Below are 26,969 nucleotides of genomic sequence, written 5' to 3'. Positions count from 1 at the left end.
ATGGAAAAACTATACATATGTATATTCTTTATTTTATTAATGGCTTGCCGTTGAAGCTTATGCTCTAATAATATCAACCTTTTTGGGAGAAAAATATACACCGAACTCCCTCTCTGTAAACAAGAAAAATCATTAAATTATTCAAAAACTGCTTAAATTGTAGCTTACCGTTCTTGTCCACGTGATACGAGCGTTTTTTAAAGATATACATCATCACCACTGCGGTAATTATAGCCAACATCAAAGCCATGGCAGCAATCGTTATAAATGACCACTTCAATTGTCTTAATTTCTTTTCGTGGCGTGTTAATGAACCAAAAGAATCCATAGATTGACAAGAATATCCATCTTTCGGACTCTCTCCATCCCAGCAAACACAAGATCCTGGAGATTCACAGAATCCATTGATGCACTCGGGCTCGCAAATCGGAAGACAGAATTGCCCGTTGTTGTCCTCAAGCAGTTTATAATATTCACCACAAGTACACGTTCCTTCAATGCAGGTTCCATTTCGGCAGGTCTGATCACAATCTGCAACGCTGAGTACATTTTTCTTAAGTCCACAACTCCTATATTCTGCAAGGTATAAAAATCCGTCATCACACTTGCAAACATTTGGAGATACGCAAAGCCCGTTGTCACACCCATCCTTACAAATGGGTGCACAACTGCTTTCAGTTTCCTTGCTGTATCCTTCATAGCAAGCACACTCTTCTGGGGCAACACAGATCCCGTTCTCACATCCTTTTGAACAGATTGGTGAACAACTATTATCCGTTTCCTTGCTGTATCCTTCATTACAGGAACACTTTTCTGGGGCTGAACAGAATCCGTTCTCACATCCACTTGAGCAAACTGGTACACACTTGTTTTTACTGTCCATTTCATACCCCTCATTGCAGGAACACTTTTCTGGAGCAGCACAGAATCCGTTCTCACAACCATTGGAGCAGATTGGTGAACAACTATTATTTGTATTCTTGCTGTATCCTTCAATACAAGAACACGTTTCTGGGGCAGAACAGAATCCGTTCCCACATACTTTTGAGCAGATTGGTGAACAACTGTTATTCGTTTCCATCCTGTATCCTTCATTACACGAACACTTTTCTGGAGCAGCACAGAAGCCGTTCTCACATTCTTTTGAGCAGATTGGTGAACAACTGTTATTCGTTTCCATCAAGTATCCTTTGTTACACGAACACTTTTCTGGAGCAGCGCAGAATCCGTTCTCACATACTTTTGAGCAGATTGGTGAACAACTGTTATTCGTTTCCATCCTGTATCCTTTATTACACGAACACTTTTCTGGGGCTGCACAGAATCCGTTCTCACATCCACCTGAACAAACTGGTACACACTTGTTTTCACTGTCCATTTCATACCCCTCATTGCAGGAACACTTTTCTGGAGCAGCACAGAATCCGTTCTCACAACCATTGGAGCAGATTGGTGAACAAATATTATCCGTTTCCTTGCTGTATCCTTCATTACAGGAACACTTTTCTGGGGCTGCACAGAATCCGTCCTCACATCCACCTGAGCAAACTGGTACACACTTGTTTTTACTGTCCATTTCATACCCCTCATTGCAGGAACACTTTTCTGGAGCAGAACAGAATCCGTTCTCACAACCATTGGAGCATATTGGTGAACAACTATTATTTGTATCCTTGCTGTATCCTTCATTACAAGAACACGTTTCTTGGGCAGAACAGAATCCGTTCTCACATTCTTTTGAGCAAATTGGTGAACAACTGTTATTCGTTTCCATCCTGTATCCTTTATTACACAAACACTTTTCTGGAGCAGCACAGAATCCGTTCTCACATTCTTTTGAGCATATTGGTGAACAACTGTTATTCGTTTCCATCCTGTATCCTTCATTACACGAACACTTTTCTGGAGCAGCACAGAAGCCGTTCTCACATTCTTTTGAGCAGATTGGTGAACAACTGTTATTCGTTTCCATCAAGTATCCTTTGTTACACGAACACTTTTCTGGAGCAGCGCAGAATCCGTTCTCACATACTTTTGAGCAGATTGGTGAACAACTGTTATTCGTTTCCATCCTGTATCCTTCATTACAGGAACACTTTTCTGGGGCTGCACAGAATCCGTTCTCACATCCACCTGAGCAAACTGGTACGCACTTGTTTTTACTGTTCATTTCATACCCCTCATGGCAGGAACACTTTTCTGGAGCAGCACAAAATCCGTTCTCACAACCATTGGAGCAGATTGGTGAACAACTACTATCCGTTTTCTTGCTGTATCCTTCATTACAGGAACACTTTTCTGGGGCTGCACAGAATCCGTTCTCACATTCTTTTGAGCAGATTGGTGAACAACTGTTCTTCGTTTCCATCCTGTATCCTTCATTACACGAACACTTTTCTGGAGCAGCACAGAATCCGTTCTCACATTCTTTTGAACAGATTGGTGAACAACTGTTATTCGTTTCCATCCTGTATCCTTCATTACACGAACACTTTTCTGGAGCAGCACAGAATCCGTTCTCACAACCATTGGAGCAGATTGGTGAACAACTTTTATCCGTTTCCTTGCTGTATCCTTCATTACAGGAACACTTTTCTGGGGCTGCACAGAATCCGTTCTCACATCCACCTGAGCAAACTGGTACACACTTGTTTTCACTGTCCATGTCATACCCCTCATTGCAGGAACACTTTTCAGGAGCTGCACAGAATCCGTTCTCACATCCATCCTTGCAATCTGGAGTGCAGACACCTTCCCGCTTTGTGTATCCAGCGTTGCAGGAGCACTCATTGGGCGCCACGCAATCTCCGTTCTTGCAGCCACCGGGACAAACGGCCAGGCAAACATTTTGCCCGATTTTCGTATATCCCGGCAGACATTGACAGACGTCCGGTGCAGTGCAGTTTCCATTCACGCATCCGTCTTCGCAGATTGGCACGCAGTTGCCATCGATGTGCTTTCTGTAGAATTTGTTGCACTCACATTTGTCGGGAGCCCGGCAAACCCCGTTGCTGCAGCCATTTTTGCAGACCGGCTGGCATTCAAATGATTTGGAATCCGGCTTGGCAATGAAACCTGGATTGCACTCGCATCGATTGGGAGCCGCGCAGAAGCCGTTGGCTGCCTTGCAGTTATCCTTGCATATTGGCAGACACACCTGGGTGGTTGCATTCAGCTGGTATCCTTGGTTGCACCTACACTTGTTCGGCGTTATGCAAGTTCCATTCGGACAACCACTGTCACATATGGGCAGGCAGTTGTTTGTCTTTTTGTCTAGCCGGTGGCGGTCGGAACAGACACAGCGGTTGGGAGATTGGCAGGTTCCTCGACTGCAGCCCTTGCAAAAGGGCACACATCTGAACGAAATAAAAAAAAAGAAATTTTAGAAATTTTTATACAAACTTTTTAAATTTTTGATTTCAACGAAGTTACTATCTCGTCGTTAAATTTGCGTTTTTCCAATGTCAATGTCGTGCCTTTCACGACGGCTTAATCAACATTATTTTTCTTCTTGTTTAATTTTTAAAATATCCATTATCATGCATTATTTTTGATCACACAAATTAATGTAAGGAAATGCATAAAGCTGGCGATAGGAATTTCTCAAAAGCTTGGTGTTTCCATATATGCACCTTATCTTTTAATTTTTGTTAGACTGTATACATACAAAAATACTTTTTAGTTCTAGGTCAAGTCCCTTTATAATATTATATATAATAAATAAGCTTAATTAACAGAGGAAACGCAACCTTCTGATAAATTTGTTCTGATTAAATAATGGTTACGCGTGAATTTCTTTCTTTGAACTTGGTAAAGTCCATGGAGAGTATACCTACTTGTTAGATGGATCGTTATTTAAGTTGGCATATCCTTTCCGGCAGGTACAGACATTTGGTTTCGTGCAGGAGCCACTTCCGCAGCCTTGCACTCCGTTGCATTGTGCAACGCATCTGAGTGCCGCGCTGCTAATTACTTTTTTATATCCCTTACAGCAAACTTTATTTTTGACAATCTAAACACATTTTAAAAACATTTTAAAGAATATATTGTAGTGCTCTGGATAGACCCCCTACCGTGGTAACTTTATTAATATGCCTTTTACTCGTAACCTCACAGATCTGAGCAGCAACGAGTCCGAAGAGCAGGGAATATATAACTATTTTACAAATCCACATGGTCGCTTAAAGTATTCAACCGATGCTGATGCCTTTCAAAATATTACTGAAGAGGCCTGGGCAAATTATTTTGCAAATGCCTTTGCTTAAAGCAAAGGCTTATCGCAGAATAAAAATTCTCAAACTTAAAGAACGCTTCTTGCGATTTTTAATAAACGACTTAAAACCGCTTGGAGCTTATCGCAATAAGTTCTATTTTCCTTTACATGACCACTGGGAGATGAACTCTCCGAGTCTGCGAAAGAGCAACAAACAATAGAATATTTGAAGGTCTTTCATGCTATCAAAGTCGTTGCTTCAAATATTTATCATATTTTATTTCACTTTGTAAAGCACGTCGTGGTTTTTATAATAAAAAATGAATCACATACACAATATATATCTATATTTACTATTAACCATATCAGCATATGATGGTACTATGTGTTTTAAAAATTAGTATGCAAAATATAGGCTATATAATAGTCGGTATACATATCTCTATTTTACTATGTAAGTGCAGTGTTATCAAACTAGACTTGTGTATAAGAACGAAATGTGAGAGCATAAGAAAATGAAATGAAATGAAATAAATTAAATGAATAAAAGTTGCAACGGCCAACCGAGGTTTATATACCCTTACAGATACACATATATGTACACATTGATTTATACTATTTATATACTATTTATATCTATTACAATATTCGAACATTTGTGGTGGGTTTGAAAACTCAAAGAATCTATAACTACAGTCGGTAACATTTAAGTTACGAACATCTTAGCAAAATTAAAATACACTTGTTAAGTTATTAAGGGTAATTTCAAAGAGTTGATAATAAATAAAGTTTTATAGTTATATGCTTGTAAATGTAAAGTATAAGAGTGAATAGTTACTAGACCATGACATAATTCAGTTAAATGGGACTAAAATTATCAACTCCTCGTAATTGATTATATTATTGTTAGATAAGACTCAAAAAATAAAATATGTATTTACAAAATATATTAGTATAGACTTCCCGGTCAATCGTATTTTCAAAATATCTTATATATACCGACTCAATGAAGGAGAGATGTATACAGCATCTGAAAAATATGACATCATTCAAGCGATAATTGAAGTTTAATCCATGCACTTATACTTATTGTAGTTATTGGATAAAGTACACATTGTGATCAGTTTGAAAGATGCTCCCGTACCTCCATTTAATGTTTTAATTATGGCATCTAAACTTTTTATTGCACCTCAGTTCAAGCAATTAAGTTTGCCCACATCCAAGCAAAGCCGAATACAAAGATACAAAACATTGTTTTGTTCGTGCCATAGTTGTCAGCGTATTTTCCAGCTATGTAGATATTAAATTGGCTTACCGGTTCGGTTGCAAGGTAAAGTCGCTACAGTTTCAGAGTCGCATAACAACAGCAATATCAGCAGCTACACAGCGAGAAAAGCTGCTTGTAATGAATATATACGTTTTTATTTGGTTTTTTTCCATATGACAAAATTTAATAGCCACATTTTTAATACTCCTATCTATCTACAAGTATCGATAAGTCTAAGTGAAATTCCAAATATATTCAATTTCACGAAATATATGTACATTCTTATGGGAATTTTTAAGTATTTATTTCATTACTTTTATAATACAACTTATTGATAATTTTTCATTATGTGACGTTCTCGTACTCTCGTGCAATAAATATGGAATAAATTGAATTTTGCATTGCGAGCAAATGAAAATAGCTCGATTCTGGTATTACCCAGAGACTCCAGATTCAATTCATCAATTGTAGCCGAGTCATAGGCATCGGATATATATATTGTCCAGATAAAAGCTAACGCCACTACGAGTTGTATCTCATTCGCAGCTCGTGCGTAGTAAACTCGATTAAGGATCTCTGCGGATTGTGACTGGGATTCCGGCAGTGACAGTGACGCCAGCTCTCCACCATGCTCCTAATTGGATTACTAATGCTGCTCCACGCCGGCCTCCAAGGCGTCCAGTGCGTTGCGTTCTACACGGAAAAACGTAAGTCTTTTAAATTGCGAATAATATGTACCATAGCTATAAGCTTAAGGCAAAAAATATTTAGAGTAAAGCACATAAATAATGTACTATACATATTAGTGTGCACTATTTAATCGTTTGTATTTATTTATAAATATGCTTCTGTGCAGCTTCCTTTATGGAGTCATGTAAGATTTACGAACCGGAGTTCACCAAGTGCTCAACCCGCTCCATTCAGGCATTTATGAACCAGCTCGTCAAAGGTGAGATAAAAGTATGTTAACCACATTCTGCGACATGCGACTGACTTGGTATTATCCTTTAGGTGTGCCCGAAATAGAGGAATCCTTTGGACCCATCGATCCCATGAGGCAGGAACAGCTGGTGTTCAATCAGGACAACAGCGACGTGGCCACGCTTTCCGCCAATCTTACGGATATGATGATCAGTGGCTTTGGCAAAATGGTGATCAAGGAGAGCAAGTGAGTAGCTATCGATTCCACCCAGCCGTCAAGAGCGATCAAAACTTGCTCCACTGAGGTCGTTGAGCTTGTATAGGCGAACATCTTTGATGGGAAACTCCCAGAAACCCAAGTTTGTCCGATTTGATAATGCACTTACGTTTCAATACCTGCATCCATTCTAATATTATAACTATTTATTAGACTATTAAATGTTATTTCACATTGATCTATCAATTAGTTTCGCGCACGTGGTATTGCCAGTCGCAATAAATAGCTTACTTAAAAAGCCGGCTTTCGGGCTTTGCATCTATGAATAATAATAATTGATAAATATAAATAAGACTTATGAAAATCAGCAAATATTATTATTATACTAATGTGTTTTTAAATTTCCCCACCAGGGTCAGCAAGAAGGATTTTAGCTGGCTCACGAAGATCTATCTGCCCCAAATGCGCATGGATGGCCACTACAGAATGGTCGGTCGCATTTTGCTGGTGCCTCTGCAGGGAAATGGAAAAATCGTCATGGAAATAGGTAAATGCAAATGATAATTGCTACTAAGTGGAAGATAAGCGGATGTATTGCCACTGACAGATGATCTGGACATACTGATGAGCACCAAGACACGCCTCTACGAGAAGGGCGGCTACACATTCTACAACGTGACGTCCGTGAAGGTGAAATTGGAGGTCGGCAAAGTGCGCACCAGGATGGATAACCTCTTCAACGGCCACAGCAAGGAGGTGGAGGAAAGCACCAATCGGTTTTTCAACGACAACTGGCAGAATGTCTTCGAGGCACTGCGTCCACTGGTGGTTGAAACCGTGGAACGAACGCTACTAGATCTTCTCCACAAGACATTTGCCCTCTTTCCAGCCAGCTTCTTTGTGGAGGACATACCCACCTCCTTGACCTTGTATGGTCGCAAATCACACATGATCACATAAAAAGTGTTTTTTTTTACCAAATAAAGAAATAACAGCAATACTATAGTCACTAGTTCATATGGTAGACTTTCTATAAAAACCTTCTTCTAAGTCAAATCCAATTATAATCCTAACACTTTTCATTGATTTCTATTAGATTTGTTCATTGCCGACTTTCGATGAATTTATTTGTTTGTTTTTAATCTTTTTATTTTCTGTGAGTGCCTAGACTAAATGTTAGTGTAACTTATTAAATGCTTAGTTTAGAGGTATCCTAATATGGGATGGCACAGTGCTCCACATCCGGCTGCCAGTTCGAGTCGATAGATCAGTAGAACCAGTCGTACTTGAGATATTCGCCCTCGTTCTTCAATGTGGCAATCGAGGTGTGGCGCACGTGTCCTGTGCGTGCGAATATCCTGCGATTGCCCACCGGCTGCAGGGTCCTGAAATTGTCCACCAACGCTCCATCCTGCGTGTCCGACAGCTGACGGAATCGGGAGATCTGCTTGGGCGAAATCGGGATGGGATCGGGGAACAGTATCCAGGTGACGGCCTCCGAACAGGGCGGTGTGGTCAGGGAACCTGGAGAACCAACACACAGTATTTAGTTGAGTGACATTAAAGATAAACATCGCTTGTAGACATCGATTCGATGTCAGGTAATCAGTGAGTATTGCCTGCTTAAACGCTCACTGAATACTAATTGCAAATAGAATGCACTGATGATCAGTAATGTAAGACTAGATTTCTTAAGTTACTTACCCTTGTAGGTGTAGAACTTGTCCACATCCACGCCAGCAATCAGCGAGGAGAGCGAGAAAGTGACGTTGAGCGTGGCCTCCTGGTTGGCGTCGGCAATCAGATGCAAATGCCGGTTAATGGTCACCAGGCCGGGACCCTCATCCTCGTCGAGCTGTGGAAGCAACGCAAATCGGTTTATAAATCAGTCGAGACAAGCTCAACTCCTTAACCACTCACATTGAAGAAGAAGCCCAGGACGGCGGCACCATCCGGATGGTTAAGAGCCTCCCCAATGGTCGCGTACTTCTTGTTCCGGTGCACAATGTGCATCTCCATGGTGTAGCGGATGTCGTTGATGACGTGCTCGGATCCCCGGTTGTTCTTGTCGCCCCAGTGGAAGTGGAGACCCTCCACCTCGAACTCACCGGGCAGTTTGGCGCCACGGATGTAGGGTAGGAAATCCTCGCCCACCTCAGACACATTCACCTTGGGTATGCCGATGGAAACTGAAAAGCACCGGATTAATTAGCACTAATTCTACACTGGTCAAAAATAGGTAATTTCAGTGGACATCAAGTGAAATCATACCCGTGTGTCCATTGTTGATCATTTTCAGGGGATAGGGCAGCAGGTTGTGGTAGCCAATCATGTCCACCGCCGGCATATGAATGGCCATTGTCTGAAAGGAGGAGGCAGATGAGCTTAGTTGGGTTCCCGCTTGGCTGGGCCTTTAGTTGCTGGTTGGACTTACCCGGCTGGTGGTGATGGCAATTGGGGATTGGGTCTTCCCCGCACAGTGACCATGATGACGGGCCCAGCGTCGCTGGTTGGGCTCGGAGTAGCCGAAGACATGACTGCTGACAGCTGGAAAGGAAGGTATGTGTGGTTTACAAAACTGTACGATGTTTCATGATTGTTTAGAGAGTTTGTTTCCGAACAAAGTTATAAGCAAATAAATGTATTCTATATGCCATTCGGATTTACTATGTGCAGTCTTTCCGCAACAAAACCGCAATCAATTAGCAACTGGAATGCGCGCTTAGTCCTGAATCAGGCAAAATGATTAAAGTGTTTCCCCATTCGCAGAGTGGCCGTCACCCGCAATCTGCGATCTTGAGTCCACGATTGATGAGTGATCACGTGCCCGTGCCGGTGGGTGCTATTCACCCCCTTTGGTTGACCTTCTCCCGATTTTCCGGGGCTATCTCTGACATATACGAGCACTTGTGAATTACGGCATAATAAATGGGCCTCCGTAACGAATATTGAATATCTCTTTCTTTTGTTTTTAGTCAATGGCTGGGCAAATAAATAACTTGGTGGGTAAACAGGCTTCCAGGGAAAGCTCGGAAAGAGTGCGGACGCCAAGGGCACGTTCGGGCCAATAATTAGATATCGCCGCGATTGATATTGATTTAGATCCAGATAATGGCGCGAGCAAACAGTTTTCATTATTTTCCAATGCGATTGAAAGCTGGCAGCAAATTCCATGGAATCTTTTGCAAGGCGAAAGGAAATACTTATTTAACGGCTAATTTGCATGTGATTGGTGATAATTTCAGTTTGAGGAGCTCGCTGCGAATTAACATATCATATGACATGGTTTTCCATTGTGCCATTGTCTGCACAACTGGTCGATATGTCACTTAGGCACACATTTTTGTGTGCACTGCTCGTCGATTGATGAATTAGTCTAATTAGTTGTTTATTTGTAGTAACCTTTATTATATTATATTATTTATTTCAGTCCCGGCTATCAAAGTCTTAGATAATAAATTAGTTAAATTAAGTATTTTGTCAGGTATGGCCATCGGGCATTATGTCATCCACTTTATATATTATAAACATATTCCTTTCAGCTACTATTTGCATTTGTCCGTTGTAATTGATCTTTTAAGTCCGTACTAATGAGGAAAATAAATAAATATATTTTAAAGTCTTGGGAAGTAGATTACAGATTTCCATTTAGCATGTAAATAGTATTTATGGAGCTTCCCCGAAGATGACAGATCGCATTTTGAATAGTTTTTGAAGTGCTAACGACTGGCCAAAAGCAAAAACCTCAAAAACTTCAAGTCCAGCAATACGTCTAAATCAAATGGCGCGGCGTCAAATAAAATATATTAATTGACAGTTTCAAGTGGAATGAACACCATTAAACTGGTCAAAATTAGCTTCGTGAAGTGTGTACTTATGACTGCTAATGCCAAGATCCCACCAATATCAGCTATTGACATTTCGTAATAGACACGAAGCCAATGCACAAATAGAAACGATCAAGCACTAATTCACTTTCTATTCTAGAAAAAAAAGAAGTATATATTTTATGTAATAATGAGAAAAGAAATTAAAAAAAAAACACAATATATTTTAATTAAAGAACTAAAATTGGTGATTTTCTTTCAGTGCACAGTTGCCTGGGGGTATGACAAACCATTAATTCTCAAAGAAAAGTACTTCCCGCGAATAGATATCAATTTATGGCTATTTTTGTTTTGAGTTCACTATATAGTATCTATCTGCACAGCTTGGACCCTGACAAACACGAGTGAGTCACAGGACTTCGTAGAAATGGCAATGCAATTACCTTGCGACCAGCAGATTAGCAAAAACAAAGCCTCGAAGAAAGTGGCCAACTTCATGGTTCACGGTTCCGTTCCAAAGTTCTCAACTCCTGACGAGCGGCTATAGCACCTTCCGATCGGGTGACGGATTCTAGACTGCGCGGACGTTTCGCTGGCGGAGCACCTTCACAACTTCCTCAGCGGGCAGTCAACGAACTACTTGAAAATTCGAAAGCTGAAATCCCCGCCCGAAGCGCGTGCACCGCTCACACAGATACGTACTCACACACACACCTGTGCAAAAGAGTCGCGCGAACAGCCGACGATCGATCGATCGATGGGAATTTGGCGAGGAGGTACTGGAGGTACTGGAGGATCGGAGGAACATGGTGCAAGCCAGCCCACTAAGTCGCCCACTTAGCGAAATTCAATTAAATGTAGCAGACGGCTGCACCACCCTGCGTATGCTTAACGCACGGCGCAAACACGGCGTATGCTTAACGTCACGGAAACTCAATCGAACCGCCAAGCCCAGAAGGGCGTCATTATGTCGATCAATGCTGGCCAAAATCAAAGGGGAAAACTCGTCATAATTCGCACCTAATGCCGCCCTCGATCATTTACGATAATATTTTGTTTTGCATACAATTTGCCGATTTATTTGTTTGTTTTCGGATAGTCACTGCGCGCTACTGAGCCAACAAGTCGCGGCAACGTCATGTCGAAAGTCGCTAATTAAGTGCGGAGTCCTCAAAAAAATCCAACCGATCGATCGCTGCCGAGGCAATGGGGCACATTCATTGAGCGATTTTCGCACGTTTTTCAAGTTTCGGCTATACGAATTGGAGCGTTTTCAGCTTATTATGCCAGATCTGTGCCGTGTTTTCATGCTCATGCGTTACAGAACGCCGATATTACACATGTATGGGCAGTTCGTGATCCACATGTGGGAATGATAGAGTTTAAAATTGCATACGTTTGTAGAGGGCACTCTGATATCTATTTATATCTTTATGGTGGCCATTGAGTAGTCACACGAAGTCGCACATTTGCAATTGAATTGTCCAGATATCATAGGCCAGACATTTTGAATGCCAAGGTTTAGAGTGGGATTTCTGTTGTCAGAGTCCCGTCGTAAAACACTTGAGGAAAAATGTGATGGAAAAGGTGTTACTTCTTGATTGTTAGACAATGTGTACATATTTGAAATTTTTATAATAAATGTTAATTAATAAAGACTGTGGGTATTGTACATTAGTTTACCTTCTTTCAAGTAACATTTGAGAAGCAATATGACGATCAGTTTTACTCTTACTTTGTATACCATCTCTTCAACTACTTATGGTATGTAAACTATAATTGTTAAGGAATTTGTTTCTCTCAAGGAGAACATAATATGAATAATCCGATTTGAATCAGGTAATCTAGTTTCAGGTAATCTGATTCGGTTACCGGTTCTATTCGGTCCGTTCGGCTTATTGATTTTCCCGCTGCTAATATAATTGTTTGAACACGATTGTGAAGAGCCCAAAATTATGGCCCAAAAAGGTGTCAATATTTATCAGAGTATAATCGCATGATTATCACATGAGCAGTTTGGCTCAAGAGGAACTCCCCACCGTTTGAGGCCTTTCCATTTAATCTAGCATGCAATTGATTATGCAAACGTCAAGCAGAATAAATCAATATTTGCTAGCTTACGCCCCCATATCGATCACTAAGTCACCTGTCAGCATCGATCAATAAATGTGGAATAGTTCGTCAAGTGCGAAAGGTGGCTTCTTTTGACGCGGAACTCACGTGCCGGCAATTAGCAGCCTTTTAGCCAACTATTGTTCTATCTGAGGCCCCAACTTGTGAGATAGCAATCATCTAACATCTAATATTGGTAATAAAGCAGTTACAACCACGGCTCGGGGAGCCTCCCAACGCACTTGAGATGCTCGGCCAGTCGCAATAACTCAATTATTTGGCCATAATAAAAAACATCAAATCCTATTGAGGCGATTTTACGAGCGATCTGGTAACTAGACGTACTCCCTGCATATAAATACTTAAAAAGACATTAAACGAGACGCCGAATACGGCGCATACAAATCAGTCTACTACTCTCGCCCAGATTTCGCATAGACGGGCGCACCTGCGAACCGTGCGGAGAATCCCAGATAAGCGCACCAGTTTTATCAATTAAAAACACCTAGACGCGGTTCTGGATCCACATGGAATACTCTATCAGTGATCGAATATAGCGTTGGCGTCATTCCACAAGCCTCCGATTGTCCGAAATGTCAATGGGGGCGACAGGTTGTGACTTATTTTTGGCCAAAATCGCGACTTCTCCGTCGTGAATGGCTTAAAATAGACCCATTACTTATCAGCCCTAATTGATTAGCGGAGGCATGGGCTTACATCCCACGCAATGCTCAATCAATTCAACCTTATCAATTGTTTTGCTTTATCTTTCGCAGAAATCTTGTGGCATACTTTTGCGAGCAGCGCCTAAAAGATTGAATTCAAAGCGCTTCGTTGAAACGTACAAAAATCTTTATTACAAACTGCAATGCAATGCACTTAGGTAGTAAAATGAGGGACAAAAACAATAACCGAATATTTAAACAATAAGCAACAAAAAAATGATATGAAACTGCTTTATATGGCAAATATCGACCTGAATATCGCAACTTTGGCAAACAGTTTTGGCTTACTTTGGTTTGGTTTAGTTTTCGAATTTAATCAGTGCAAAATAAATGCTAAGCTAAAAATCAATACTAAACTACTATTCGATGAATTTGCACTTTAGGTAAACGCTTTTGTCATGGTTTATAAATATAAATATAGAAATATGAAATAGTATTGACTTCGTTTTCCAGTCCTTGTGATGTACAGGTCATGTCTTCCGCATTTTTAGGTATTTTCGTTTTTTGGTATTCAGGTTTAACGAGCCAAGCTGTCCCGTCCTCAAGCTTTCACATCAATATAGAGATTTAATAGGTAGTCATTTGGAAGGCCAAATGGCTAGATCGTTTGAAAAATGATTCCAGTATTTCCACTTTGTGTAATTTTGATGGCAGTTTAGTCCTGCTTCTCCTCTTTGGCGGACATGAAGAGCTTCTGGCAAGTGAAGGTCAGCGAGTCTAGAAAAGAAAACCATATAAATGTCGGACAATGGCACACATTGGGGTTAATGTGAAGGGCTACTCACCAATCGTGCTCTGCACCCATTTCGGCTTATTCTTCCACACGACGCCCACGTAGTAGAAAGGTATGCCAATTATGGTGATTAATACCCCCATTCCGACCTCATAGGGCGCCACATAGATGGGCACGACGACTAGAAAGGCGCACACGATGACGAATAGGGCGGGAATCCACACGGCGACCTGTCACAGCAGCAAATATAGTTAGATTAGTGTTGCTAAAGAGTTTCAGCTTCTAGAACTATAACGTTGCTATCGGAGTAAAAATCTCGTTGGCTATAGAACGTCTAAATGGGCATCACTGATTAAGCTATACTCACTTTAATTGGCCGCTCCATGCAGGGCCGGGTATAGCGGAAATATAGAACCGCCGACACCGACAACATTATAAAGAACGATTCCACAATGCTGGCATAGGTGATCAGCACATACACGTCGCTCACCACCAGCATCACAATGGAGAGAAAGCACTGCCGAGAGGGACACATTCAAATCAATTAGGGATTAATTACATAATATCATTTGTGCGCTAATTGAGGGGCGCAGCTCACCAGAAAAACGAGCGACGGCAGCGGGGTGTAGCTCTTCACGCTGATGTGCGACAGAATCGCCGGCATGTGTCCATTGCGGGCACCCACAAAGCAGATGCGGGAGGAGGTCATGATGTGGACGGAAAGGCCGCCAAAGGCAGAGATGGCCACCATGATGGGTATGATCAGTGAAAAGATGCCGAGAATCTTATCGCCAAAGGTCTGTGAAGGAAAAAGATCAATTAAAATCATTTGAAAACCCACTGGTTTAATTGACTTTTCTGATTCCGATCAAATAATTTAACATTCCTAGCAGTTGATCGCATTTTTGCAATTTTAAGCTATAAATAGACAAAATCAGCCTAATTTACTGATTCATGTCTAATCTGATCGGACTGCAAATCGGAACGGGGTCGCTAAATTCTCACCACAGCGATGGCATTGGAGGCGATCATCTCCGAGGGCGACAGCACGGCCAGATAAGCCACATTGGCCAGCACATAAATGGCGGTGACCAGAGGCAGTGAGATGTAAATGGCACGCGGCAGGTTGCGATATGGATCCCGCAGTTCCTCCGTCATGAAGTTCAAGTAATTCCAGCCGGCATACGAAAATATGCCGGAGTAAAAGGCCACCGACATCTTGCCGGGATCAGTCTCAGTGTTTTCAAAGGGTCGAGTGAAGTTTTCCACGTTGCCCATTAGCATCCAGACCAGACCGACCAGGATGATCATGACCAGGGCGGCGATCTTGGTGAACATGATGATGTTTTGCATCTTGGTGGTCACCTTCATGTAGTACGAATTCAGGTAGGTGAGGAAGCAGATGGTGATGGCCGCCAGCAGTTGCAGCGCTATTTTGGGAATGTGGCAGGCTCCGCCGAAAAAGGGTTCCAGCACGTAGGAGGCAAACGTCAGGCCCATTATGGCGTTGGTCGTAGGTCTGCAAGAGATAAGAGCACACAATCAGTGGAAAATTTTTTCAGACTGCATTCAGACATATGTCCTGCTGATACTGTCCGCATGCAAAAGTGGAAACACAGATATTTGCGCTTATCGCCGATCCTAAACAGCAAAAATAGCAGGCAATAAAACGCTCAATGCAGAACTGGCGGAACTGCCCCAATAAATAAATATATATAGCGCAGATTAAGTGATAAGCCTCTTTCACTTTCTAAGGCTTAACCTTGAAAAACCGGCTGCATCCACACCGATCCAAAGTATTCCATCTTTCTAGTCTTATCTGAAAAGTTCTTGAACTTGACCCTGTCTGAAAATCAGGTTCTGTGTACTTCCCATGCTTATCTATGCTATTTCGTAAAAAACAAGGGTTAATAAACAAAAGGTTAATGAGCTATTACTTTTACGCCAATGGCGATAATATGGTAATTCGAAATCAATTACCGAAAGCAATTTGATACTGTAAACATGTTTTCCCATCAAGTAGAGATAATGAAAACCTTAGCGTCGAAATATTCGCGAATATTCAAACAAAATTGACCAGTCGACTCACACGAATATCATCATGGCATCCCAGAGGTACAGGAAAGCAGGCAGCGATCCGTACGCCTCAAAGATGTACGCGTAATCCCCTCCAGATTTTGGTATGGCAGTACCAAGTTCCGCGTAGCAAAGGGCACCAATCATGGACAGCAGTCCGCACAGCACCCAGATGACCAGCGAAGCGCCCACGGACTCCACCTCGCGGATGACACCTTTCGGGGACACAAAGATACCGGATCCAAAGATGATGCCCAGGATGATGGCCACTCCTTCGAGGAGGCCCAGCTGCTTCTTGATCACAACCCTGCTGCTGACCGACTCGGCGGATCCCTCGCGACCCTGAGCTTTCTCGGCAGGATTCGCCGCTGGTTGGGCTATGCTGGAGGGAGGATTTCCGGAGCTGGGGGTCAGCAGGACCATTTCGCTGGACGGCGACTGCAGTTCATCGGCGGCGGGCATGGCGGCTATATATGTATTGTGTCCAAGGGCTAAGGTATTATTATCCCGCTGCTCTGTGACACAATCTTCGCACGCGACGTCTGAAAGCGAACTGTAACTGTTTCTTTGGCCGTTGTCCCGTTAATTGATTAAACGAGGCAAGTGTGTTTGTGGGTGTGACTCCGCGTGGTGTGCGTGTGTTTGTATGTTTATTAATGTGTTTTTCAATTGTATTGTATTTGGCTTATCTACTCCTGCTCTTCCTCTTCTTCCTTTTCCGCCGGCTAGCCTTAGTTTGTTTTGGTCGGCTCTTCGCTTGCTGCCCTCTCGCTCGCACCAACAACACACCCCGCAGATGAGTCTTTCGCACATGAAACTCACGATTTGAACGAAAATTCACACTCCGTCTCGCGGAATTCGGTTAATGGGTCTGGTAAATAAGAGCAGACATCGAGGTAACCGCCGAATTGTGCAAACTCTGCGGTTTTATTGTGGAATTGGCACACTATCGGTCAAAGGTTTTTCAACCCCACGTTTTCCCGAGCACCGCCGCAGTGTGACCAGCGCTGGCCTGTCTCTGAAATACCTGGCGTGCTTTTCTGCAAGATACAGGGTGCACTTTTTGTATTAAATATGTAATTTGTTGTCATTTGTCTGTAATATATTATAAAAATCAATCTTAAAAAGTGGACCCTTCTATATTATTGGAACTGAAAATGAACAGCTATTTAAATAATAGAAGAAGCTTAGAGAATAGAAATCTGACGCCTTCCATTTTTTAAAGATCTGATCTGAGAGGGATTCTTTAAATGATTAAGCCCAATGGAAACTGCGCGCGAAATTTTAAACACAAGCAGAGGCGCGATCTGTGGGAGAGTGTGGCCGTTTCGCACACACGAAGAAAACGTTCTATTTTGGAGACTGGCATTTTAGAAACGGACCATCGTGGGTGAAGAACATTGCTAAAAATGGACACTCTCTATTTTAAAACAAATACAAAATTCTCGAAAAAATTTTCCAATAAACAGGTAGACAGGTATTGAATTTGTTTAATAAAGTAAATAAATATCATATAAATAAAAAAAAATTTGTTTAATAATAAAAAGACTTACTTTATTGGGCTTACAGAAGAGAAAAAAAAAGATAAAATGTTAATTAGAGTTGAAAATTTAGTTTTTTTAGTTTCCTTTTTTTGGAATAAATTATTTATCATGAATTAAAAACAAGTTTTTTTCTAAATTCACTTCTTTAATATATTTTGTCGTGCGCGTGTCGAAAAATCACTCACGTGCTTGTTTCTGTTTTCCTATCGGTACGAACAGTAGACCAGGTTGGTCGAAAGTCTATCGCCAATCGATATCATTAGACCTATTGATGAGCTAAAAGTAAATCAAGAGAAGAATTCGGATCACAAAATGGATTTTGGAGCTCTGCTGCACCTTGCTAAAAAGAAGAGTGATGCGGTCACTAAGGATGAGGTGAGAAGCAAACAGGTGTCCAGCTTATCCTTTGCGTGAGATTTGAAACCCGGAGAACGCGGTTTCGTCTGCATTCCCTTTGTGACCCAAAAACATACGTACCATCTGATCATTGTCATCTTTCACCTTTAGCGTCAGGGGCAGGGGAAATACTACAGCACCAAGTATGCGCCGCCCAAGAAAGAGTCCAAAGAGTCCAAGCAGCTGTCCAACAACATCCAGAAGTTTCTCCAAAAGAAAGAGGCCGAGGAGGCGAAAAAGAAACGCGAGGAGCGCCAGAAGCTTAATGATCTGCTCGCGAAAAGGGACGAAAAGTCCAAGAACAAGATCCGTAAAATGCTGAAGGTAACCAAGTCGGCCAACAAATCCGTGTTAGAGGATGCCAAGGACTACGATAAGGCCATCGATGGCCACGAGGCGGGCGAGGGTCAGGGCGATGACTATGGCTACGTGTCCAACGAAGCGAATGCCTTTTACGAGAAGTACATTGAAAAAGTGCGAGATGTCCAGGAAGACAAGGGATTCGCACCCAGCAGGCCACAGTCGCTGAGAGATCTTTCTGGGACCAAGGAGCGCGTAAAGGCGGCCATCACCAGGGAAAGAGAGGAGGCCAGGAGTCACACTCGTCAGCGAAGCAGTACAAGTACTACCCCATCCAGCAATACCAAGTCGAAGGATGCCTCTGTGGCCCGTTCTTATAGTACCTCTAAAACACTGTATGACCCGAACGCAGAGAAACGCGAGGAGGAGCGCAAAAAGCGGCAGGAGGAGGAGCAGCGTCGTGCGAAGGTAAAACGACCTGCTCAGCCGCCGCCCATGGACTTCCAAGCCTTGCTTCGCTTAGCTGAGAAGAAACAGCACGAGCCCGTTGTCTTCGAGGTGCAGAAAAAAAAGGAACCGGAGCGTTTGTTGTCGGCCCGTGAAAAACGTGAGATGGAAGAGCGCCAGCGGCAAGACGAGCAGCGCGCCCGGCGCCTCAAGATGCGGGAAAGTGAAGGCAAGGATGGCAAGGAGGGCATTTCGAAACCCATCCCCAATCGCATGGAGGCTAACGGACGCATACCCAAGCTGAATCAAGCCAAGCCAGCCAATCCACCAAGTGAAAGCTTTAAAAAACCAACGACCCCACAGCCAACGAAAAGCAGCTCAAGCTCCACCAGTTTATCGAGTTCCAATTCCCATTCCTCTACTAGTCGAAGTTCTGCTTCAAGCACTAAGCCCGCTACTAAAACAGTTCCAGTGCCTGCTAGGCCTGGGTCAACTGCATCGGCGGTTGGAAAACCTAGCTCCAGTTCTAGCAAAGCGCCGGCCGGAAAGACGCGACCTGTTTCGTCCTCGAATGTTCAGAGATCAGAGGTCGTACGACAATTCCCGCCCGCAGATGTCAAGAGACGAAAAACTGTCGAACCGCCAGTCAACAAAAGTAATTAAACATGTTTGCTATTAAATAGGTTTTAAGATATATATATATGTATTGTTCGATTTTTAAAGGACGCATTTACGACGACGATGACGAGGATGAATACGATTCTGAGCTGGATGACTTCATCGATGATGGCGACTGCGAGGAGGATATATCTTCCCATATCCGCGACATTTTCGGGTATGACAAGCGGCGTTATAGGGGAATAGACGACGATGATCGTGGGATGGAATCCAGTTTTGCACAAATGCAGCGCGAGGAGTACATCAGCAAGAAGTTGGGTACGTAATAAACCATATGGCAAATAATAACCCATAATAATGACATCATTTTCGCAGGTATGCAAGAGGATCTCGAGGACATGCGCTTGGAGGCGGCGCACAAGAAACAGAAAATGGCCAGAAGATGAAACGGATAAGCGCAGCCATAGATTTAATGTGTGTATGCCATGTCGCATACAGTATTTCATCCCGACCTGGCCTAATCCGTCGCCATATGGATTTTGTCCGCAGAGCCTTGGCATGATATGTATATTCCCATATATGATAATTTGGATTCATTAGTATGCAACGACTGAATTTTAATAATAATTATGTGTGCTGTCGCTGGAGAAGGCGCTGTGTTAGTGCAACAGGAATGCAATGGTGATTTGAAGTGCAGTTCGAGTAGATTGACGGACAGGAAATCCAGTGAATTGCATAGGAAAAAGCGAACAGCAATAAAGTTTTTTTTCGCCTTGGCAAAATAAATATGTTTTATTACACATTACACAGAAGTGCTGAATATGTCGTCTTTACAGGGTCTAAAGCGCTTTCTTCTAAATTCATTTCGTTTTATACTTTGCACAATAAAAACAAAACAATTTACCGCCAAAAACTTTCCTGGGTTTATTAAAGTTATTAAGTTACTCTATGAATAGACCAAAAATGTCTTTAATTTACGATCGTCATTTGTTTTGTACATATAAAATATTTAGAAGTTTATGAAGTTACGACATTCGTCGAATTTGAGGCAATAATTCGGACATCTTGAAGTACGTTTGGCATTTATTGGAAATCTACCTTGAAGACCATATCCTTAACATAGTATGACGCTTTCCTACTTCTTGTCCTTGGCCTGCAGCTTCGAGTGGATCATGTCCTTGAACTGCGACAGAATCTTGTTTTCGCGCTTCTGTCGCTCCTCCTTGCTGAACATGGCCAGAGCGCGCTTCTCGTCGGCGGAGTACAGCTGGTTTTCCTTGCGGATACGGACGGCCTCCATGCGCCGATGCCTGCTGCCGCTCATCACATAGCCCACGGATTCAAAATTGGCGATCTCATCGGAAGTCAGGCCGATTTCACCACGGCGGGGAATCCTTTTGCCCTCGGCAATGTATGCAGCCATGGCGGCACCTTCTCCTGGCAGCAAAGCCTTACCGAAATCCTTTTGATTGAGGCTACCGCCGGGTCGCAATGAGGGTCCCACGTCCTCGTCGTTGTGTGTGCCACTTTCCTTGTTCTTGGACTTGCTGGTACTCGAGGAGGAGCTCTTCTTGGACTTTTCCGACTCTGACTTACGCTTCTTTTTCTTTTTCTTAGACTTTTTGTCCTTTTTGCTGGTAGAAGACTTTTTCTTTTTAGACTTCTTGATACCGTCGGCAGTCTTTTCCAGCCACACATCTTCGTCCTCGGACTCATCTTCGCTTTCCGAACTGGAACTTGAGCTGCTGGACTCGTCGCTACTATCCTCGCTGCTGGAAGAACTGGAGGAGGAACTTGAATCTCTTTTGCTCTTTTTCTTTTTGGACTTCTTTGACTTTTTCTTCGACTTCTTTTCAGATTTCTTGTGTTTGCTCTTGCCCTTTTTCTTTTTCTTCTTGGGTCCTATGTAAGAACCCTTGACCAGCTCCACATCGTCGTTTTCTGGCCGGGATGGGCTCTTGCCCCAGACATCTGGTACGCCCTCCTCGCCAATGCGAACCCTCTGGTTCCTGCGGGCATTCACAGCCTTGGAGTCACCTTTGAATTGGTGGTTGGACGATCCTCTGCCTCTGTGCTGCGACCTAGACGATGGTTCGGCGGGGTCATTAATGAAACTGCCCTCTGGAGCTCTTCCCCGAAAAGGATTCTGCCGCCTATCGTTGTTTTCATGATAACGATCGCTGGGCCAGCGTTCCACGGATTTTGGGCGGGATTTGCGGTTTTTGGAGGGACTTCTCGACCGACTGGATCTGTCACTGCTGCTGCTGGAGCTTCTGGAGGACGAGGAGCGGCTTCTGCGGCGGTGTGGCACTGCATCCTTTTCTCTGGAGCGACGAGAGTTGCGATTGGAAGTCCTTTCCCTGTGGTGCTCCCTCTCCCTGTCTCTTTCCCTCTCCCGGGAAACTGATCTCCTGTGTTGCGGTTTCTGGTAGGTCCTTCTTTCCGAGCGAGAACGACCCCTAGAAACGGACCGGCGGCGTTCCCTCTGCCTGCTGCGACTCCTGCTGCGTGAACGCATGTTGAAAATACAAGTATTCAACAATTTCACCGGAAAATGCAAAACAAACGTTTGTGGTTATTGGTGAACCGACTTCGATAGCCCACTTCATCGATGGTCGCGGCTCATCGATAGGCAACAGCTGACTAAGAGATTATTGCAGCAGAAGGTCACACCGAAACGAACTTTGCAAATTTGCTCGCCAAAATAAAGTTTATTTATTGCCAAAAATGCTGTAATATAAATATAACAAAATATAATAGGAGTGCTACCAATTGCTACCAATGGCGCGCATTACGTGGAGGGGCCACTCCACTCAGGAGTTGCTGTAAGCTTTGAAATCTTCCAATCCCCAAATGTACCACACTAATTTGCAATGTTTTTGTTTATTGTTTACTTATTTATCAGATCAATTTTGCGGCTTCGTTGGTCATATATGAAACACTGCTGGCACTCTTTAACGTTCAACGCCCATATGAACTCCTCCTACGCCTCGGACGTCTGTCTGACCCCCATTTTTTGGTTTGTGGACAACTACACTCACTGCCTGGGACCGGTAACACTATGCTACATAACATTTTGTTCATAGTTCTTAAAAATGTTTTATTGTTTCTTAATTTTATCAGTTCTTTGTGGTTGGTGTGGCTGCCTTAACCACTTCAGTCGTTAGTATCGCATACTGGATTGGCTTGCCCTTTTGGTGGGCCAAGAGTCAGTTGGTGACCTACTTCCTTCTCGTTGTGGGAAATTGGCTGCTGCTCAATGTGGTTTTCCACTACGTTATGGCTGTGATCACGCCGGCCGGTCATCCGCCGGAGGGCGTGTCCCTGGTGGAAGCGGTTAGCATGTGCGGGAAGTGCATAGCTCCCAAACCACCGAGGACTCATCACTGCTCCATCTGCAATCGCTGCATCCTTAAAATGGATCACCACTGTCGTGAGTATCTGCAGTTCTAATAAGCCTTTCGGCATTAAGTTTCATATATTCTTTATATAGCTTGGCTCAACAATTGTGTGGGATATGGTAATCATCGATACTTCTTCCTCTACATGACGTACACCACTTTGGGCTGCCTGTTTCTTATTTTGTTTGGCTTGGAGATTGGCCACAAATACCTGTGGCTGGAGCATGGCGAAAACTGGACGGAAATTGAGCCCTTGGAGGGGCAGCCAGTCAAATTTAACCTCAGTGGGCACATCATTCCAGTGGTAATTAAGTAAAGTGACTTTTTCCAAGGTCTTTATTTCATCTTCTTTTTTTTGACTTTAGACACATCCGCATGAGTACGATGAATTTATGCTGCCTCCAGCAGTCCACAATCTTCCAACACCCGTTGTGGACACAGATGCCGCTTCGCCTGGTCGACGACGAGCGCTTTGGTTCATGGCATTCACGAATGTGGCCGTGGTCTTGGCTCTCGGGAGCCTCTCCATTTGGCACGCCAAGCTAATCACTCGTGGCGAGACAAGTGTAGAGGCTCATATAAACGAAGCGGAGCGAAAACGGCATCTCCAGCAACAGCGCATTTATATTAATCCATATAACTTTGGCACCAAAAAGAACTGGAAGCTGTTCTTGGGTCTGGTGCGGGGCAGGTAAGTTAAATTTCTTAAGGAGAAACCTTTTTGTAATTTAAATCCCGCAGATCTTTTTGGCGAACTGTGATCCTTCCATCCTGGCACAAGCCCGAAGGAACTGGGCTGAGTTTCCACACGGTAAATGATGCACCCTTCGAGGACGAGTGGCCGTAATTCTAAAATAAAAGCTATTGTGATGCCAGCAAGTCAATTTTAAGTTAATAGTTTACGTTTAAGCTCAATTTAGTAGGATTGAAAAGCTTTTATTTAGTAAAATTTAGTAATTTAAACCTTTTACGATTCCAAAGTTTACTCAAAACTTAAATGCATTACGATGCAAAGGCATGTACTTTGTTTCCATGACGACTAGAAACACAATGACGCTTTTATACTACTACTAGCTTAATAAAAGACACAACTAGTATACAAATCGTTTTGCGTTGTCCTTGACAGCCTGTGCCGGTATGGCAACTTGTTGCCAGGACAAGGTTAAGGCTATGAGTTTGTTCAATAAGACTTATAAGAACTCAGAACTTAAAGATGTCGAAGGCTTCCGGATCAGAAGATGAGCCTCTGGTGCCAGATGACTTTGATGATGACTTCTACAAGGAATTATGCGACAAAATCCCTGAGGTACCTAACTAAAAAATCGAAGCTTAGCGATGTATAATACAAATATTATCTATAGGCCACCAAAGCTCTGCGACAAAAGGACACTCCCAACAATGCGGATAATGTCCAGAGGTTGCTCATCTGCGGCAGTCGCTATAAAAGCGATCTGAGACTTGAGAAGGAGCGTTCTCAGGAATTGCGAAAGGAGATTGAAAGCCTGGAAGAGCGCTTGGAAAATGCTGCTCGGGTCACTAAGATGGACATGGCCACCATTGAGGAGTTACGTGGGGTCATAGGTAAGTAGTATTAAAATATTTGTAATAAAAACAGCTTAAATAAGAGTTTTAATTGGCAGAGGGTGCGTGGAAGCAGAAAGATGCGGCTCAGATTCGTGAACAATCCGCTCAGGACGAGGTCTTAAGTCTCCGCGAAAAACTGGATGAATCAGAGCAGATGGTGGCCCATCTGAATGAGAAACGACTGGCCATGAGCAAGCGGGACGATGGCAAGGAGCGGGAGCGTCTCAACGCCGAGATTGCCGAACTCAACAAGCGAATGCAATTGCAAAGGACCTACGCCACGGAACTGGACAACACCATCGAAGGATTGGAGGCCAAAAACAAGGAATTACTCAAGCTACTGGATGTTCGTTAAATGATTACTCTTATTTACCATCAATCTAATAAATACTTCACATGTCAGGAAACCTCCAGCGATGCCTGCAACTTAAAGCGCAAAAGTGATGCCTTGACCAAGGAACTTTCCACAATGAAGACCGAAGAGTCCCGCTATCAGGAGCAAATTTCCCACATGAAAGCCGCCAACGAGCACTTAACCAAAGTGAAAGTGCGCCAGAACCTGCAGATCCTGTCCCTCAAGACGAACCTAGAGCACCTAAATACCCAGCACAACGCAGCCAATAACAAGCTGGCCAAGATCACGGTGGATTTGGAGTACACAGTGCAGGAACGGGATAAGAACAAACGGGCTCTGAATCAGCGCATCAATCTACTGAAGGTGCGCGAGGATGAACTGATCAAGGTGCGCCAGGATAATGGGAAACTGGCCAAGTCCCAGGAGGCGATTGCTCGGAAGTATGCTGTATTGGATGAGGCCAAACGAGAAGTGGAAACACTGAACATAAGGCTAAGGTATAAGGCTGATATTCAATTAGAGATACTCTACTTAATAATCAACACATTACAGAACCCAGCTGGGCACTCAAGACAAGGAACTGGAGTCAATGCGTCGCGTGGTACATCATTTCGAGAAGAACAACGAAAACTTGACCAAAGAGCGGGATTCCCTACGGCGGGAACTGCAGGCTGAACACCAACAGCTCGAGCAGAGCAATGCACTGCACCAAGAGGCACAACACGAAGTGCGTGCTCTTAAGGACACCATCACCACGATGGACACCAAGCTGAAGAAGCTCAACGAGGACGCCAACAAGCTCAAGAAGGAGAAGACCAAAAAGCTGGACGAGATTCAGCACTGGATCGACAAATTGGATGCATTGCAAAGTAAGGCTTTTAACTTTTTAATTATCTCTTATTTTAATTTGGCACACTTTTCCTAGATGAGATGCACTTGAAGGAGAACTACGAGATTGAACTGAAACGCACCATCAGCGACCTGGAGGCAAAGTGCTCGAAGTTCCAGCAACAGCATGATGCTCTTGCCGCAGAGCGCCAGACCCTTCAGCGCAGTGTCCAGGTGGCCGATGAGGAGCGGCAGAAGCTTCGCGATCAACTTGTGAATCTACAGGCGCACGTCGAGAAACTAAAGGCAAAGATCGGGTACAGGGACGCCGAGATGTCCAGACTCCAGTTGCAGATCGACCGCATGGAGAAGGAGCGCCGTCTGCTGCGCAACGATATCCGGCATGCCCAGCTGGGGCAGCAGCACACTAAGGCGGAGCTGCTGGACAAGCGGAAGGAGAACGATCGGCATGCCAAGTCACTCCAAGAGGATGAGCAAAAGCTGGCGCGCCTGCGCAAGGATGTGGACAACCTGATGAACGAGAAGAATGCTATCAGTGCGGCGCTGACCAAACGCAACGAGGAGTTCGATCGACTCAAGCACAGCCAGGAGAACCTGCAAACGGTGTACGATCAGACCCAGAGGCAGTGCAGCCAGTGTCAGGACGACATGCGTTTAATGGGCGTGGAGATAAAGAATCTGCGTACGGAAAGGGATGTCTTGCGCGCGGATAGAGAGAGTGCAGCGGATCTGCGCCAGGAGCTGCTGCAAATGCATCGCATGCTCAACCAGGAACGCATCAAGGCGCGTGCTCTGCAGGATGAGATGGTCACGCCCATGAACGTCCATCGGTGGCGTCTCTTGAGTGGCAAGGATCCAGAAAAAATGGATCTCCTCGGGCGCATAAGTATCCTGCGAAAGCAATTGCTCCAGCAGAATGTGGCCGCTTTGGAGCAGGAACGTGCCCTGAATGAAGCCCAACAGCTCTATGCGGCCTTGAGGGAGTTCATGCTCAAGCTTCCCAGCCATAAAGTGCGAGCGGAGCTCAACACCGTTAAGGTATACAACATCGGATAATTATTATAATCGAATTTATATATTTTATATCCCAACAGGCCAACCTATCCGCCAAGGATCGGAAGCTGAAAGTTCTGAAGGCCGAGCTCAGTGCCCGGGAGGCAGACGAGAAGTCGAAGAAGGAGAAGCTGGAAGAGATGCGTGCTAGCTTGGCTCTAACCAAGACCCAATTGCTAGAGGAGAAGAAGCACAAGCAGAAGCTGCTGGAGGAGCGACAGTTGCTGGAGCAGATGCATTGCTACTCCGCGCCCGCCCAGCTGCCTAGGACTCTGGGTGCGGGTTTCAAGATGGTCAGTAGCTTACTCTAATACTACTATTACCATACAAT

At 43.7% G+C, this 26,969-nt stretch overlaps 8 protein-coding genes across 9 annotated transcripts; 4 read left to right on the top strand and 4 right to left on the bottom strand.

Annotated features, from left to right (window-relative positions):
• Window positions 1-26: 26 nt before the first annotated feature.
• Window positions 27-4,195, bottom strand: LOC122621274 (fibrillin-2). Its single transcript, XM_043799092.1, has 4 exons — window positions 4,074-4,195; window positions 3,837-4,012; window positions 169-3,356; window positions 27-113 (listed from the first exon to the last, which is right to left on the bottom strand). Exons 1-4 carry the CDS (start codon window positions 4,173-4,175, stop codon window positions 58-60), a joined length of 3,522 nt encoding a protein of 1,173 aa, XP_043655027.1. The 5' UTR covers window positions 4,176-4,195; the 3' UTR covers window positions 27-57.
• Window positions 4,196-5,994: 1,799 nt separating this feature from the next.
• LOC122619876 lies at window positions 5,995-7,704 on the top strand. Its single transcript, XM_043797078.1, has 5 exons — window positions 5,995-6,187; window positions 6,337-6,429; window positions 6,492-6,648; window positions 7,032-7,165; window positions 7,226-7,704. The coding sequence occupies exons 1-5, from the start codon at window positions 6,109-6,111 to the stop codon at window positions 7,576-7,578; spliced, it is 816 nt and encodes a 271-aa protein (XP_043653013.1). The 5' UTR covers window positions 5,995-6,108; the 3' UTR covers window positions 7,579-7,704.
• Window positions 7,705-7,747: 43 nt separating this feature from the next.
• Window positions 7,748-12,207, bottom strand: LOC122619873 (carbonic anhydrase 2). Of its 2 annotated transcripts, none has more exons than XM_043797076.1 (6): window positions 12,129-12,207; window positions 9,053-9,165; window positions 8,890-8,980; window positions 8,539-8,807; window positions 8,323-8,473; window positions 7,748-8,142 (listed from the first exon to the last, which is right to left on the bottom strand). In XM_043797076.1, the coding sequence occupies exons 1-6, from the start codon at window positions 12,190-12,192 to the stop codon at window positions 7,886-7,888; spliced, it is 945 nt and encodes a 314-aa protein (XP_043653011.1). In that variant the 5' UTR covers window positions 12,193-12,207; the 3' UTR covers window positions 7,748-7,885. The 2 variants fall into 2 exon arrangements, with proteins under 2 accessions (XP_043653011.1, XP_043653012.1); XM_043797077.1 differs by lacking the exon at window positions 12,129-12,207 and adding an exon at window positions 10,889-11,075.
• Window positions 12,208-13,344: 1,137 nt separating this feature from the next.
• On the bottom strand, window positions 13,345-17,104 carry LOC122619851 (large neutral amino acids transporter small subunit 1). Its single transcript, XM_043797047.1, has 6 exons — window positions 16,105-17,104; window positions 15,021-15,534; window positions 14,614-14,814; window positions 14,383-14,532; window positions 14,068-14,245; window positions 13,345-13,999 (listed from the first exon to the last, which is right to left on the bottom strand). The coding sequence occupies exons 1-6, from the start codon at window positions 16,551-16,553 to the stop codon at window positions 13,938-13,940; spliced, it is 1,554 nt and encodes a 517-aa protein (XP_043652982.1). The 5' UTR covers window positions 16,554-17,104; the 3' UTR covers window positions 13,345-13,937.
• A 776-nt stretch (window positions 17,105-17,880) lies between these two features.
• On the top strand, window positions 17,881-20,177 carry LOC122619300 (protein SPT2 homolog). Its single transcript, XM_043796140.1, has 4 exons — window positions 17,881-18,010; window positions 18,143-19,433; window positions 19,502-19,714; window positions 19,772-20,177. Exons 1-4 carry the CDS (start codon window positions 17,948-17,950, stop codon window positions 19,840-19,842), a joined length of 1,638 nt encoding a protein of 545 aa, XP_043652075.1. The 5' UTR covers window positions 17,881-17,947; the 3' UTR covers window positions 19,843-20,177.
• Window positions 20,178-20,296: 119 nt separating this feature from the next.
• Window positions 20,297-22,001, bottom strand: LOC122619301 (NKAP family protein CG6066). Its single transcript, XM_043796141.1, has one exon. The coding sequence runs from the start codon at window positions 21,912-21,914 to the stop codon at window positions 20,532-20,534; it is 1,383 nt and encodes a 460-aa protein (XP_043652076.1). The 5' UTR covers window positions 21,915-22,001; the 3' UTR covers window positions 20,297-20,531.
• A 63-nt stretch (window positions 22,002-22,064) lies between these two features.
• Window positions 22,065-23,761, top strand: LOC122621132 (palmitoyltransferase ZDHHC16). Its single transcript, XM_043798890.1, has 6 exons — window positions 22,065-22,221; window positions 22,302-22,449; window positions 22,520-22,829; window positions 22,890-23,101; window positions 23,163-23,488; window positions 23,539-23,761. The coding sequence occupies exons 1-6, from the start codon at window positions 22,178-22,180 to the stop codon at window positions 23,642-23,644; spliced, it is 1,146 nt and encodes a 381-aa protein (XP_043654825.1). The 5' UTR covers window positions 22,065-22,177; the 3' UTR covers window positions 23,645-23,761.
• Window positions 23,762-24,010: 249 nt separating this feature from the next.
• On the top strand, window positions 24,011-26,949 carry LOC122621541 (cilia- and flagella-associated protein 58). The gene is made up of 7 exons (XM_043799438.1): window positions 24,011-24,103; window positions 24,159-24,378; window positions 24,438-24,727; window positions 24,785-25,233; window positions 25,289-25,605; window positions 25,662-26,623; window positions 26,680-26,949. The coding sequence occupies exons 1-7, from the start codon at window positions 24,011-24,013 to the stop codon at window positions 26,947-26,949; spliced, it is 2,601 nt and encodes an 866-aa protein (XP_043655373.1).
• Window positions 26,950-26,969: the final 20 nt, after the last annotated feature.

The sequence above is a fragment of the Drosophila teissieri genome, chromosome 3R (assembly GCF_016746235.2).
Source record: "Drosophila teissieri strain GT53w chromosome 3R, Prin_Dtei_1.1, whole genome shotgun sequence".
Classification (NCBI taxonomy): Eukaryota; Metazoa; Arthropoda; class Insecta; order Diptera; family Drosophilidae; genus Drosophila; species Drosophila teissieri.
This window is presented reverse-complemented; position numbering and strand designations above follow the sequence as displayed.

Bases quoted from the DNA above. Each gene is read 5' to 3' on its own strand.
- LOC122621274 (XM_043799092.1), bottom strand. From the start codon at position 4,175: ATGTGGATTTGTAAAATAGTTATATATTCCCTGCTCTTCGGACTCGTT. The intron at 3,357-3,836 runs GTAGGTATACTC...TATTTCGTTCAG, and splicing joins AATAACGATCCATCTAACAA to ATGTGTGCCCTTTTGCAAGG. The intron at 114-168 runs GTAAGCTACAAT...TCTTGTTTACAG, and splicing joins GTATCACGTGGACAAGAACG to AGAGGGAGTTCGGTGTATAT.
- LOC122619876 (XM_043797078.1), top strand. From the start codon at position 6,109: ATGCTCCTAATTGGATTACTAATGCTGCTCCACGCCGGCCTCCAAGGC. The intron at 6,430-6,491 runs GTGAGATAAAAG...ATTATCCTTTAG, and splicing joins TATGAACCAGCTCGTCAAAG to GTGTGCCCGAAATAGAGGAA. The intron at 6,649-7,031 runs GTGAGTAGCTAT...TTTCCCCACCAG, and splicing joins ATGGTGATCAAGGAGAGCAA to GGTCAGCAAGAAGGATTTTA.
- LOC122619873 (XM_043797076.1), bottom strand. From the start codon at position 12,192: ATGGTATACAAAGTAAGAGTAAAACTGATCGTCATATTGCTTCTCAAA. The intron at 8,981-9,052 runs GTAAGTCCAACC...TCCTCCTTTCAG, and splicing joins TTGCCATCACCACCAGCCGG to ACAATGGCCATTCATATGCC. The intron at 8,474-8,538 runs GTGAGTGGTTAA...TTGCTTCCACAG, and splicing joins TCCTGGGCTTCTTCTTCAAT to CTCGACGAGGATGAGGGTCC.
- LOC122619851 (XM_043797047.1), bottom strand. From the start codon at position 16,553: ATGCCCGCCGCCGATGAACTGCAGTCGCCGTCCAGCGAAATGGTCCTG. The intron at 14,815-15,020 runs GTGAGAATTTAG...TTTCCTTCACAG, and splicing joins CCTCCAATGCCATCGCTGTG to ACCTTTGGCGATAAGATTCT. The intron at 14,533-14,613 runs GTGAGCTGCGCC...CCCTCTCGGCAG, and splicing joins TGCCGTCGCTCGTTTTTCTG to TGCTTTCTCTCCATTGTGAT.
- LOC122619300 (XM_043796140.1), top strand. From the start codon at position 17,948: ATGGATTTTGGAGCTCTGCTGCACCTTGCTAAAAAGAAGAGTGATGCG. The intron at 18,011-18,142 runs GTGAGAAGCAAA...TTTCACCTTTAG, and splicing joins ATGCGGTCACTAAGGATGAG to CGTCAGGGGCAGGGGAAATA. The intron at 19,434-19,501 runs GTAATTAAACAT...CGATTTTTAAAG, and splicing joins CGAACCGCCAGTCAACAAAA to GACGCATTTACGACGACGAT.
- LOC122619301 (XM_043796141.1), bottom strand. From the start codon at position 21,914: ATGCGTTCACGCAGCAGGAGTCGCAGCAGGCAGAGGGAACGCCGCCGG.
- LOC122621132 (XM_043798890.1), top strand. From the start codon at position 22,178: ATGGCGCGCATTACGTGGAGGGGCCACTCCACTCAGGAGTTGCT. The intron at 23,102-23,162 runs GTAATTAAGTAA...TTTTGACTTTAG, and splicing joins GTGGGCACATCATTCCAGTG to ACACATCCGCATGAGTACGA. The intron at 23,489-23,538 runs GTAAGTTAAATT...TAAATCCCGCAG, and splicing joins TTGGGTCTGGTGCGGGGCAG to ATCTTTTTGGCGAACTGTGA.
- LOC122621541 (XM_043799438.1), top strand. From the start codon at position 24,011: ATGTCGAAGGCTTCCGGATCAGAAGATGAGCCTCTGGTGCCAGATGAC. The intron at 24,379-24,437 runs GTAAGTAGTATT...TTTAATTGGCAG, and splicing joins GGAGTTACGTGGGGTCATAG to AGGGTGCGTGGAAGCAGAAA. The intron at 26,624-26,679 runs GTATACAACATC...ATATCCCAACAG, and splicing joins CGGAGCTCAACACCGTTAAG to GCCAACCTATCCGCCAAGGA.